The 14,197-nt window shown below is 38.3% G+C and overlaps 1 protein-coding gene across 4 annotated transcripts in view; it reads right to left on the reverse strand.

Annotated features, from left to right (window-relative positions):
• DGKH (diacylglycerol kinase eta) overlaps positions 1 to 14,197 on the reverse strand; it is a 154,365-nt gene that overhangs the window by 40,158 nt on the left and 100,010 nt on the right. For 3 of the 4 annotated variants that reach the window (XM_071740206.1, XM_071740198.1, XM_071740193.1), the window contains 2 exons: positions 6,391 to 6,495; positions 5,940 to 6,072 (listed from right to left, as the gene is read on the reverse strand). In XM_071740206.1, coding sequence (XP_071596307.1) covers positions 5,940 to 6,072; positions 6,391 to 6,495 — 238 coding nt within the window. The remainder of the gene's footprint in view (positions 1 to 5,939; positions 6,073 to 6,390; positions 6,496 to 14,197) is intronic. The other variant, XM_071740212.1, reaches the window with a different exon arrangement.

Raw genomic sequence — 14,197 nt, forward strand, 5'->3', positions numbered from 1 at the left:
ATTGGAGTATTTGGCACGAGTGTGTAGCACAGACAGATATCTTGACAAACTAATAACTGTTTGTATTTTGTTCAGCTCAATTAGTATGACTAGTTAATGGTTTCATATTAGACCAAAAACACTGACGCACCCAACTGTGGGTATTTCTATTACTGTTAAGTGCATGAGATCACTCTATCTAAAGTGCATTATATAAATTATTTTGGCAAAGACCATTAAAGGTTTATGAGAACTAGCCAGCAGGCCAGAAGCAGTAGCCTCTTTACAAGCAAATATTTGACAGGAAACCTTCAAAACTCTGGCCCACTGCTTGTCCACCGTTAAAAAACATTAAGCCATGGTACATGAGGTCTTGTGAATCAGAAATTTCTTATTTTAATTCTACTGATCCGTTGCCAGATCAGTTTAAAAAGTTCAAACCTAGGACCTGAAGAGCAAGAGACCTGCAGCAAGCCACACCATGGATGGCAAGTGACAGCAAATGTTTGTTTTGTGGGTACAGTATAAACCTACCAAATGTCACAGATCAAACTTTCCGTAGTCACCCCCTGCAGCCCCCATATCAAACAACTGTTTATATTACTCTGAGCATCAAGTATTACCAAGAAACCATGACCTTAAGACAAAGATGTAACTTTTGAGCAAAATATAAAGCAGTACAGAAGAGATGGACACAGAAAGGAAAATTTTAAATCAGCTGTCAACCTCAGTTACCACTACCCCTCTAATTTATTTTGTCTCGGATGACTGCATCCCATTTATGAATCAGCCTGATCTCTGAAATCTCTTGGAAACACACAGACATAATGCTAGACATTAGTTACCATTTTGTCATTAATGAGAGTTAACAGGTGAGAAAAGCAAAAATTTAGCAGAGCCAAATCTAGAATATTCACAGAATTTTATTTTAAATTTTAATTTCCTGTGTTAATTCTATCTGGAATATGAAGCAGGTCTCTCAGAAAGCCAACCAAGAGTGCTTAGATACGAAACAGCTGTCGCAGTGGTACCAACATCTCCTGTCAGACAGTGATTAAATGTAGAGCAATTACTATCTGTAATGAAGAAAAGTCAACATTACTGAACCTTATCACAGGACCTCTTACCCTGGAAATGTACACCTTTGTTACAGAACACCTCTGTCTCAAGGGGCTTTCATTCTAAACACCCTTCCACTAATCCAACTACACTGGCAGAAGATGCAATTTTTTTCTTCTCCAAATTTATCACTCTACTACCTGTTTTATGATGAATTTTCTCTTCTGTGTTCATCAAAGATGAACTCACTCAGACTGTTTTTTAACCTTAAAGGTGAAAGCCAAAGTTTTGAACTGATCTGAAGATACCTGAGCTGGTCTCTATAGTACAAGTTGTCAAGATGGAATGATTTGCCTTTGGGTATTCCAAGAAACCTGCTGGTTTGTTTCCAATAATACCAACACATGACAGATGGACAAGCCCCAGTGAAAATGGAGGGACTTAAATGAAAACTGCAACCTAACTTCACTCCAACCTGAAGCTTATGACTATGTTATAAAGGATAAAATTCAGCAGTTTCTTGGTAGCTTTTGTCATTTGCACCCAAAAACCCCTCTCTAAGTTAATTTAATTTCACGGAGTGCTAAAAGAATACTCATATTACAAAGCCAACTACTAAAAAGTTGAAGTTACTCATGAAACTTAACCTTGCAATATAGATTCTGTATGCAGGTGTAAAGCCTTCAGTTACATTATCATCCAGTTCTTGAGAACAGCATTCTAATTAATGCAAGCAATGGATGGGTCTCGATAAGCATTCAGCTGTGCTGTACTATTCATAATAATTTTCAACAGGTATTTGCCTTTTTTTACCAAAAGCTAATGAAATACAGCTTTTTTAGACACAAAGAATGATTTCTTCCTTAAAAAAAAAGATATTATGCTCAGTACTGCTAGAGTTAAGACCTGTTTTGGTTTGTTTTCAATTGTGTATCTTCAAAGTATCTGTGACTTCTGAACAGCTTCAACTGTTTTTTTTTGCAATTACAGACAATTTAGCAGTTCTCTAATACAGGTCCCAGATTATAAACAACACACCAGTTATACACAATGACTACTAATTTTATCAAAAATCTTATTTAAGTCATTTCCCCAGGATTAAAGGGGCACAGTGTGATAGTAAGTTACAGAACATTTTTCTATTACACCTGAATTCTTTAACAATTAACATCCAGTCTCTTCCTGACCACTTCATTCACTACTCATTCTCCAGCTTGTACAGAACATGTGGCAAAAAATCCTGGAGACAGTAACTAACCAAGTAGTAGTACATGTACCATACCCTAGTGCAGTGGGTAAGGAGAATGAGGTTTTGTCCACAATACTCCCCAGTCACAACAAAAAAACCATCAAGTGCACAAAGTATACTTGCAGAGCCAATTTAATCCCAGTATTTTCTTATTTTTTGACTTCACAGCCCTCATGTGATCTTTCAATATTGTTTGTGCAATCCATCAGAGGAGAAAGCATCTCATTTAAACTACAGTCTCCAGGTTGTTAGGTATATTTGATATGCAGCAAGCAAGATTCAGTCATGATAATAAAAATATTACCTGAAGAATTAATCTCTGATAATAATAATAAAGGCAGTGTTCCACCAGCAATGACTTGCATAGAAATGTGGTATTATCACAGAGAAATTGAGGTTAGAGAGCTCTGAAAGAGTTTCTGTAGATAATGATATATTTGTCTAAGGGCTTTTTGCTTAAACATTCTATGTATCCATGTGTTTACCTGTCAACTTTTTAGCCTTAGGCTCCTGAGCACACAGGATGCTGAACTCTGAATAAGAGAAATATTTGTGGAGCATAAAGGACAAAAGCCTGAGCTGAATCAGCTAGTCTGGAGCAATTTCCAAAGCAAAGCAAAAAAATTGTAATTTCTCTGCCCTAGTAAAGATGGTGGATGAATGCTGGGGAGATTGGTTCTCTAGAGCTGGCTAGGGAAACATCACATACACACAGCACTTGGGGAGCAGATTATCTTCTGCAAAGATACAAAAGAAGGAACTAGTGGGAGGAATAGCATTGCATCTCAAAGGAGTGTATGATTAACTTTTAAAAAAGTCAATTGGTTTTTGAGCAGTAGAAAGAATGAAGCCTGGTTTTATATGAATTTATATTTTTGGTTTTATATATGCATCAATTCTTTGAACTGTAAAAAGATGCAAGTTCACACTCCAGTCTTTTCCCTAGCAAAGGTACTGACATACTATCTTTACCTACAATGGTTTCCAAACAACATACAGAAATATCTTCAGGATGGCCTCCAATTAATTTGGTCAACCTTTGTTGAAGGCTACTAGGAGTGAAAATACTATGAAAAAAGAAGGCATCCATCCCACCTTCAAAAGAAACGAGGCTTGTTGTGTGGTCAGGCTGAAAAAAAAAGTTGTGTGATGCTGCTGGAGACCAGCAGGTATAAAAGAATAAAGTATTACAGGTATTACAGGACTAATCTTCTAAAGTATTGTAAGCTGCAAAGTATTAGCAATGGGTTTTGTTTTGTTTTGTTTTTACTTACAGTTTACAGTCAAGAATCAGACCACAAAGAGTACAAAGCCTCTAAGCTGCTTTCAAGATACCTTGGTGTGCCAGTAACCCAAACCACTGAGAGAAGGAAAAGCTCTGTATCTCTTGAGAAGAAGCCTCTTCTGCTTCTCAACACAAGACATAATAGAGAAGCCTGGGATCAATGACCACACCAATAATTGAATTTAGTATAGATACAAATGGATTCCCAGTGCAAAGCAGTGTTGGAGGTTTCAGATGCCAGGCATAAATATTTAAATAGCTCTTTTAAAGATGTAATGAGAAAAAGTAGCACAGAAAACGTCTGGGGAATCTTAAGCCTCCATACTTCCTACATCATCTCCTCAAACAGTGAATGATGCTAACATGGGATAAGCCAAAAAATAGATGGTGAAATACATTAGAAGTGCACATGGCAGGAGCAAGTAACTATGCGTTCACTCACATAAAAATTTCAATAAAAGAAGCAGTATCAAACCAAAATACCCTTCTCAGATTAAGAAATCAAAGATGGTTATCATGAGTTTTTACAGGTACACAGACTCAGGGACAAAGTGTCAGGATTCCAGTAAAAGAGTTAACAGTCAAATGATTTAGACTAGATGCAGGAGCAAAGTTCTCCTTTTAGTTTAAAAAAATATTTGGAAAAAAAATAAAGAAAAATCATTATAAACGAATAGATAAGAAGGAATAGGAGGTGAATTTACTAATAGATAAAATAATGTCATAGCACTGACATACAATCCAGGTAACACATGTTTATGAAACTGTAGGCAAGTGAAAGCAAATCCTAACTACCTTCATGAGCCATTTGTAAAAACTGCTCAAAGACCAATGAGCATCAGAATGGGGATAAACATAGCATTAGTTTGTAATAAGTTACTCAGAAAGATGACAAAGCCCAAATCTGGAAACGAAGGAAAATTCCTTAATGTAAAGTTAATACGAAAACCATGGAAATTAAAACTGCAGTTAGAATCTAAATAAGACATTGAAAAAAACCCAGAAAATTATTACCTACGACCACTAATATTTATAGCCTTACAAGAAGAATTCTTGCTAAGCATCCTTTTAAAAAGCTATAATATTAATTTATTAAAGGATAAATTCTTTATGAAATGAAAGGAGTCTTTCCTTTCCTTTGCCTGTTCAAATATAACTGCATTTATACACAGAGGCAATGCAGCTGCATTTTAGTTAAGCACATGATACTTCCATCTTCCAATATCAGATACTGAAAATACCATTATTACCTTAAAAGTGTCCAAACAACTTACAAGCATGGAAAACATACACCTGAGAAGCTGGAAGTAGCCATGCTACCTCTGATTTCTATGAAATGGGTTCATCCTGTTCCTTGGCAACTGCACCATTAGCTACATTAAAAGCATGGACAATCCAGAAGAGTGGGTTAATATTTCCTTTGTAAGATTTCCTCAATATTATTATGCTCAGACCTCAACTATTACAACAGCATCAGTAGCAGAAATGCATTTGCAGTTGGGTAATCCAAAAGTATCCAAAAAGTGAAGCTCTGAATGGTCCAGCTATAACTCTTTTCTGGACAGTTAGCTACTTCGGTTATTAAATATCTCTGCATTTCATATATATCAAAAGGGCACACAGATGCCTTATTGTCTCTTGGATTCCAATGCAAGGAGACTTCATACTACTTTTCCACAGCACTGGCAGCAGAATATAAACAAGCTGGTTTGGGATTATTATAAGAATTTTTTGGGAGATATTATTCCTCTAGGTAAGCTTAATGCTGAAGTATTAGCCACACATCCTTCTTCTTTGTGCTGGATTTCATCTAACCATCAAAAAGCAAAAGCATCTACACCTCTACCCTCTGCATGAGAGAAATTTTAAAGCAATAAATCTGCCCTGATCTGTCTTGTCTGTACTGCAGGATCAGGCAGCAGCAACAAAGCAAAGAAGTGGAGGGTAAGACCTGAGCAAAGTGCTAAGAATTTCTATAGATTTGGGGCACAAATTAGTTGTGATTTTTTCCTGAGGAATGCTGATTCTGCAAACCAGTAAGACTATTTGTTTCACATTTTTGACAGGCAAATCAAAAAAATCCAATTGTTTTTTTGCAAACCACCCACCCAGCACATTCCAAACTGGTCACTGCAACAGAAGGAACTTGAGATGAGTTAGAAAAAGGCCCCTGGAGCATGAAGAAGGTGAGCCAGGACATTAGAGTCCCTCTGCCCTAAAGACTGTCACCTATCTAGCGAATAGATTTTTCCCTTCAGGGTTCTTCCTCACCGATTATTTTCAGAATCATTACTCGTTTTAAACTTTCACCCATCTGTCCGCTTACGTAGCAAAGCAACCAGGGGGAAAAAAATAGTTTATTTTTACCTTCACAAGACAGGCCATGAGAAGTGACTCCAGAGAGGCTCTCTCTACACACGTTGCAGAAGGTGGGTCGGGCGTGGGAGCAGGCGTACCAGTTATGCATCCCTGAGAAATGTTCCACATTAAACTGTGCGGTCTAGTAAAGGAGAAGTTAAGACAAATTTGCAAGTACAGAACACAGCTACAGTGACTGAAATCACCTATGGTTCCATATTACAGGGGACAGTGCAATGCTCACCTAAAGTATTTTCCAAAGTGTATTTAGCCTGCTCCAAATTTCTAAACAACAGTGTGAGAATAAGCTCTTATTCCACTAGTAAAGGTCTTAACATAAAGCTTCACTCTGGTATTCAATACACTTTCCACATTAAGGAGGGTGAATACTCCAGTTCTGTGTCCTGTAGCTTGATCTGTTGAGCTAGAACAGGTTGCACCAAGAGGGATGTCAACTTACCTCATAGTGTTCTCGGGACTGAACGGACTTCAGAGAGCTTATCCAGTCCTCCATTTCTTTCCTGTTCTCAGCACACAATATTAACCTCCTAAATGGAGTGATTATCTGAAAAAGAGAATGCATTCTCATGCATCTAGATAGTAAAAATCACATTATAATAATTAACATACACTTTCCTGTGCGATGATGTGAAAGGAAGACACACCCTAGAATAAGGTATTAAAAATATTTTCTTTAATACACCTACAAACAATGAAGAAGTTTCCTCTTCCCTTTTCAGGCCCCAGTATTTGAATCAGGTTTTTAGCATAGGTCTTTTCAATCTACATTGATCAGTTCTCCTTCTCAGCTCTTTATTTATGCACTGAGATCTAAATGCTCAAATGGCCATCACTGAAACTGCTAAAACAACCCCTTCTGGAAATTATTTATTGACTAAGATTGCAATCCTATTTCCTAACAGCATTATATAGCAACTGCAAGGTTTGTATAACAACTACAATCACCAGAGACAAAATCATATTAAAACAAACCAAAATCAAAATCCTGAAATTCTTAAAACAACAATAAAAGCTTTCATCACATTTCTCTATCTTGTAAATTGATACTCATTTTACACAAATTTAAACATGCATAAATTTAAAACAGAGCTTTCTATACAAAACTCAGTATAACAACACATACAACTCTTTATGAAAAGGCTTAGAAACAGAAGTGAATAGCTGAAATCACATCATATTAGGATAGTATGAATTCCTGGAACAAGTTGATGCTGAGGAGTTTTCAGTGGTGTGGAGCTGGATTCTAGAAAATTGAAAATGCTATATCCAGGAGGTTCAGACAGAGTATAAGCTGTTTTCCCTTCTCCCTCACCAGAAGAAAAATAATTAAAATAATAGGAAGGCACCAGAAGCTATCAGCTAACTCCCACTGAAATTATTTTGAGCACTGCACTAAAACAGATGAAGCAGTTACTTACATGGCAAAGAACCTAAACCAAAATAAGCATATTAAATAAAAGCAAGTTATTTGTTTTGTTCCACAAGCCTGAAAAATAAAACTAAATCCCGTCTCAGTCTTAGGAATAAATCTATTGCATGGCATGTACCACCCACACTAAGTAAAAACAAAGAAAAGACCACCAAAAATTACAGCCCTGAGTATTGTTTTAAAAGCTACAGGCTAGAAATTGTAACATTTGCACCAGGTTAGTAAACACTTAACCACAGCTGCATTTACTTACCCAACCTCTGCTGCTAGTGGGCTCTAGCCTGGATTTGTCCTATCCACTTCTTCATTAAACTGAGCTGCACTTTAATGTATCTCAGAGGCAACGTAACTGAAGTGCAGCAAGCTGCTGGTCACGTGGAGGGGAGGCAAAAACCCTGTAGGCTTGCTATTTTTTCTATTTTTTTTTTTTTTTTAATGTACTCACTTCACATGGAACGGAATAGTTTCTGTTTTCTATTTGCTTTAATCTTGCTTAAGCTTTTTAATAAGGTTTATTAGTAGCTCTCCACAGCTCTTCTTAAAGAACAGTTAATGCAAAGAGCAATGCTTCTCTCATTAGTTCGGAGCCAAACAGATGCTTTATTACTTCAAAATGTTTTTCTAGGCCAGGTCATCAAATAAAGCCCAGAAAAGCCATTAAATCATAACATAACCCTGGCTCCAACAACAATCAGCATTCTGCTGGCATTTCCAGGTTTCAGTGGACTCAGAAATCTTATTTGGGCAAATACACCTACCAGATTATTTCATATTCTATAGGATGACATTATAATATATATTAATGAACAACAAGTCCATCCAAAACTCTGCCCTTTGTGTCTGTCCTTTCCCCATGCTCGTTACTGATGCTAACTTGTCACCAGGTGTTGTGAAATGCCATTAAGCACCAACAGCTGCATTTGTTGCTGGAGATTCCTGACAATATTTTCCTTTTCCCAAGTACCTTTTTTACATTACTCATTCCACCAGTACAGATTAGGGGCTGACCTGCCTGAAAGCACCCCCAAGGAGAAGGAACTTGGGAGTACTGGTGGACAGTAAATTACCCATGGGACAGCAATGTGTCCTTTTGGCCAAGAAGGCCAATGATAATCTGGGATACATTAAGTGTTTCCAGCAGGTCGAGGGAGGTTGTCCTGCCCCTCTACTCTGCCCTAGTGAGGCCATATCTGGAGTACTGGGTCCAGTTCTGGGCTCCCCAGTTCAAGAGGGACAGGGATGTACTGGAGAGAGTCCAATGGATGGCTACAAGGATGATCAGGAGACTTGGAACACCTGTCATCTGAGGAAAGGCTGAGAGACCTGGGGCTGTTTAGTCTGGAGAAGACTGAGGGGATCTTACTCATGTTTATAAATATCTGAAGGGTGGGTGTCAAGAAGAAGGGCTACTCTTTTTTCAGTGATAGAACAAGGGGCAATGGAATACAGGAAGTTCTACCCCAATATGAGAAAAAGTTTTTACTCTAAGGTTGCTAGAGCACTGGAACAGGCTGCCTAAAGAGGTTATGGAGTCTCCTTCTCCAGAGACTTTCCAGACCTGTCTGGATGTGTTGTTCCTCTGTGACCTGCCACGGGTGATCTTGCTTTGGCAGCATAGATTTGGTTGGACTCCATCTCCAGAGGTCCCTTTCAACCCCTACCATTCTATGACTCTCTGATTCATGTTTGTAATAGTACTAATCACAGAAATCCCCTTGCATCCCCTCCACTCTCCCCTCCCAAAACCCAAGCCTTAGTTCAGGTGCTCACACACATCCCCTTAGGTATCCAAAGCATCAGCACGTGGTAGGTAGACAGGACCGAGGCCCATGGCACCCAGGACTTGTCTTATTTATAAAACAAGTAGGACACTGATACCTTCTCAAAAGGTACTACACATCCACATCACCAAACACTGATGGCTGATTTGTGTAAACACACCAGAAACTCCTATGTCCCAACTTCTTACTAAATTCAGAGCATAATTAATACAGTTCAGAGCATTTACGGATTCTAAAAGTTAAAGTGACAGTCACGTGAATGTAAGAGCCCTTATTGTTATTGCTATAAAGTGCAAAGTTGGAAGACTTATTTGTGAGCACAGCATCTATAACATGATGATTAACCTACATACTGGATTTGATTCAGACATTTTTAACATCATACTTCAAGAAGGCTGACACACCAAAAAAGACAAAATACATTATATGCAAAAAATAGACACTGTTTCGAATTTTTCTTAAAAAAATAAAAAGTAAGAAAGAGAGAAACTAAGCAGACCATTTAGATTCTCATCTACTTTGGTCTAAAAAATCATAAAGAATATTTACTCTTGTTATTTATTAGATACTCCTCAGAACATAAAAACTCAGGGAACCAAGGAAATTATTAGCAAACAAGTGAGTTTTACTGAATGCAACATACTGTTGACTTAGAAAGCACTCCCAAAGGATGCTGAGGAGACCAGAAATATAAATGTACAAAAAGTATTTGATAAATTTATCGCAAATAAATGCATCATGTATTATCACACAATATCCAAAACCTTAAACTTTGCCAGTTCTCAAAACCCTAGAATGGGTGAATGTTGGGACGTTACACAACAGAATGACTGCACATGTTCTGATACTTATAGTTCTTTCTGGAGTACCTGCCACTACCATTATTCTACTTTGATTCAGTATGGTTTTATAAGTGCTACACTTAGTCAGTACAGCTGTTCATAACAGAAAATTAAGATTAAGTAACTGAAGTGGAATGTTTAGAGCACATCCATTAAAGGCAGTCGAACCTGTACGTAGACATAATCAAAATTAAAATGGATTTAATTGTCCCTAAAACTGTTTTCCAGTCATGTAAATTTGGATTCTACTAGTAATGCTATTTCACTGCATACAGTCATATTCAAGGTCCTGTATCTTTTCTTCTACTGACCAAAGTCGTATCTTTTCTTCTATTATGTATTGCTTTTTTTTTAAATTAATGCTCATTTCCTGCAGTATTATTATTTTTACATCACTGTGAACATGATGAAGTCTAAATAGACAAGAAAAATTTGCATTATAAAATGACAAAAAAGTGACACTGAAACACCACACAGGCAGCGTAAGAGTAAGAAAACAAATCTTGGAGGAACTCAGGTGTTAATGGTTCACATGCTGACAAAACAGGAGACAAATCAAGAAGGATGAAGACAGAAAAAAGTCCTTAAAAATAAATAAATCAAGCAGATTTAATTTAGAAGATTAAGTTACTTTGAAAATTTTCACCATTGTCAAGTAGCCAAGAAGTCATTGCTGATTTTGGAAGGGAAAGTTATCAAAGCCAGATACTGCAGTATATTGGAAAGTAATGAAATTGAGGTAGTGGGAATAAAAAAAGCTTTTAATGCAGTAGGCATAGGGAAAGAGTGAGTATATACAGTCTTAAAAGCTGAAGGCAAGCAATACAAGTCCTGGAATATTACAGGAAATAAAGAATGTCTCAGTCAGAAGAAAAATCACCCATTCCTGTACCTGGAGGGGCTTTCTGAGTGGGGAATGAAGGAAAAGAATAAGATATTGCTCAGTCTGCCACCACAGAGGCCTTGACACAACCTGGGTATTCACACATGTTGACACTAGGATAACTTTATTTATAAAAAGATACACATACTCATATATATGTACATGCACATCTGGAAATTACTTTGATTAAAATTACACAGTCAAGTTTTGGGCCACTGATTAACTTTTCTTTCAGAGAGCACCTTTTAGGAACAGGCTTAACATCTTGAAAGGAAATAAAATTTCATTTTCAAAGGGGCTGATATAATTCTATATGCCTTCAACCCGATGGGTTTGCACTTATGATCTGTAAAATAAAATAATACAGAGCTCAATATAAACCTATTGCCTAATTTTTTGTATCATATCAGCAATATATAAGAAAATACAGTTCCCAAAGCTTGATGGCTACATTTCTGGTTTCCTTCACTGACTCAAAGAAAAATGCAGACGTTACATTTGCTAATCAAGAAAATAATGGTCCACTTCTCAGCAGCAACACAGCAGCTATTGTAAAGCACCCTGCTTCCTGCAACATGATATTTGCATTAAGGCACCTTCTGCTGCTCTAAAGTATTATCAGGCATTACACTAATAGCATTTGTATGGCCAATCTTGAATTGACTTAGTAATGTAGAAGCCATCACTTAGAATCTGAAATGGGCAGGGAAATGTTTTTCCTGTTCTTTGAACAGATATTTTTAAAGTATCTCTCTGGAACTAATGAAGAGAGGGTGATACAAAGAGAAAGGTCCCCACCTCTCCTGCTAGGGGCTGTGCCCCATGCCTGAACATGGAAGGAACAGATTTAATGCTCTGTAACTTCTCTGTTTCTAGAAGTTTGTGAGTGAGCTCTGGCAAATAGCAGGAGAACATATGTTGCCTCCTTTGCTTTCTTCCTACCACTCCATTTGCCCATTTTTAAGCAGCTGGGTCCATTTGAATGCCACAGATGAACACACTGACTGGGGGTCATTGATGGAGTCATTGATGCTCATGTATCTACCAGAACTGGTCTGCTAAAATCACAGTGCTAACAGCAGAGCAGCTTTCTACAGTACTTCTAATTTCTTGGACTCAGGATTCTAAATAAATTATAACAGTACTGCCTCTGTCAAAGGTGTAGTTGGTGCTTTATGGTGAATTGTCACTATTATTTTTCAAGATGAACTGAGCCAGACAAAAGTATAAATTACAAAGGGAGCGGAGGGTTTAAAAGCAAGGCAAGAAATAAATGGCTATTATATTTGCCTGAGTACAATACAGAATTTATAATCAGAACAATTAGCTCTGTCTATTCCACTAAAATGTTGCTCCCCTCTTTTTTCTGGCCTTCTCCTATTTCATTGTTGCCAAGCTCACAAGTAATGAAGTAATGTGTGGTTTTGGCCCCCACACTAAAAACTCTTAAAAAGGGGAAGAAAAGTGTCCTATATGGCATCTCCTGCACCAACAAAACAGGACACGTGAGCTTAACTGAAAGGCAGGGCAAAAGCAGTTGCTTCACAGAAATTGGTATAAATTTCTGCTCTGACTTCATTCTGCAATAGAATCCAGCCCAGGCTGGATTAAGGTGGCCTTGCCTTATGCCACTTGAAGCAAAAATGAAGGAACATGTCCTGGAATACATCCAGGTACATCAAAGACAAGACAGTGAATGGGAGCGGTCAGCATGGATTCACCAAGGGGAAGTTATGCTTGAGCAACCTGATAACCAATGGTGAAATGACTAACTTGGTGGATGAAGGGACAGAGATGGATATTGCCCACTTTGACTTCAGTAAGGCTTTCAGAACTATCCCTTCAGGTCCTCACACTGCCTACAACTCCCTGAAAGGAGGGGGCAGCCAGGGGGGGGTTGGTCTCTTTTCCCAGGCAACTCTCAGCAAGACAAGAGGGCACGGTCTCAAGTTGTGCCAGGGGAGGTTTAGGTTGGACATTAGAAAGAATTTCTTTACTGAGAGGGTGATCAGGCATTGGAATGGGCTGCCCTGGGAAGTGGTGGATTCTCCGTCCCTGGGGATATTTAAAAAGAGACTGGATGTGGCACTCAGTGCCATGGGCTGGGAACTGCAGCAGTAGTGGATCAAGGGTTGGACTTGATGATCTCTGAGGTCCCTTCCAACCCAGCCAGTTCTATGATTCTATGATAAGTATGGGCTGGATAAGCAGACAGTGAGGTGGACTGAGAACTGCCTGAACAGCCAGGCTCAGAGGGTGCTAATCAGTGGCACGAAGTATAGTTGGAAGCCAGCACCTAGCAGTCTCCCTCAAAGGTCAACACTGGGTCCAGTACTGTTTAAAACCTTCATTAATGACCTGGGTGATGGGACAGAGAGCATCCTCAGAAAGTTTGCTGATTACAGGAAATGAGGAGGAAGAGCTGGTAGACCAGAAGGCTTTGCTGTCATCCAGAGGGACCTCTGCAGAGCAGACAAATGGGCTGACAGAAACCCCGTGTAGTTGGAGAAGTGCAAAGTCTTGTACCTGAGAAGGAACAACCCTAGGACAGAGTTAGATGCTGTGGGACATCCAGCTGGGAAGCAGCTTGGCAGAAAAGGGCCTGGGGATGCTGGTGGACAGAACAGAAACACAGAATGGTTTGGGTTGGAAGAGACCTTAAGGATCATCTAGTTCCAACCCCTCCCTGGCCAGGGACACCTTCCATTAGATTAGCTTGCTTAAGGCCCCAAAAAGTATTGCAAAAAGGATGCAAGAAGTATCCAGCAAAGGTCACTTCATCAGAAATCTCCAAAATTTAACCTCATGTATCCAATGCCAAACAACTGCTAATGAAAAACATCATTCTTTCTGAAGGAAAACTTTCTTATTATACAGTTACAAGAAGCAAGGTAGAAAAGTTTCATTAATTTGGGCTGAAGAATTAGAAATTTATTTTAAAGCATCATTTAAATATAGCAAAACCAATAAACCAGGCTTGAAAATGTAAACTGGAAACTGCCATATATAGTTCAAGGCCTGCATCTTTTTTTAAAGTCCTTAAAGATCTGTTAACTACATCACTTTGCAGTGCTAGGCCCTTAGCTCCTGCTTCACCAGATCCTTACCTGCCTATTAGATGGGATGGCTTTTGGGCTTGAAGGAAAACATTTATTCATATATTTAATGGTATTAGGTGCAGTTACAAAAATTAAAACAGCAAGTTACTACTTTTTTCATCTGTTTCATGAGTGCCTGTTTAAATATGATTCAGCTGCTAGAAACCAGGGATCACTAGAAGCAGGAAATTTATGCAAAGTTTACACCAATAA

The sequence above is a fragment of the Heliangelus exortis genome, chromosome 1 (assembly GCF_036169615.1).
Source record: "Heliangelus exortis chromosome 1, bHelExo1.hap1, whole genome shotgun sequence".
NCBI lineage: Eukaryota > Metazoa > Chordata > Aves > Apodiformes > Trochilidae > Heliangelus > Heliangelus exortis.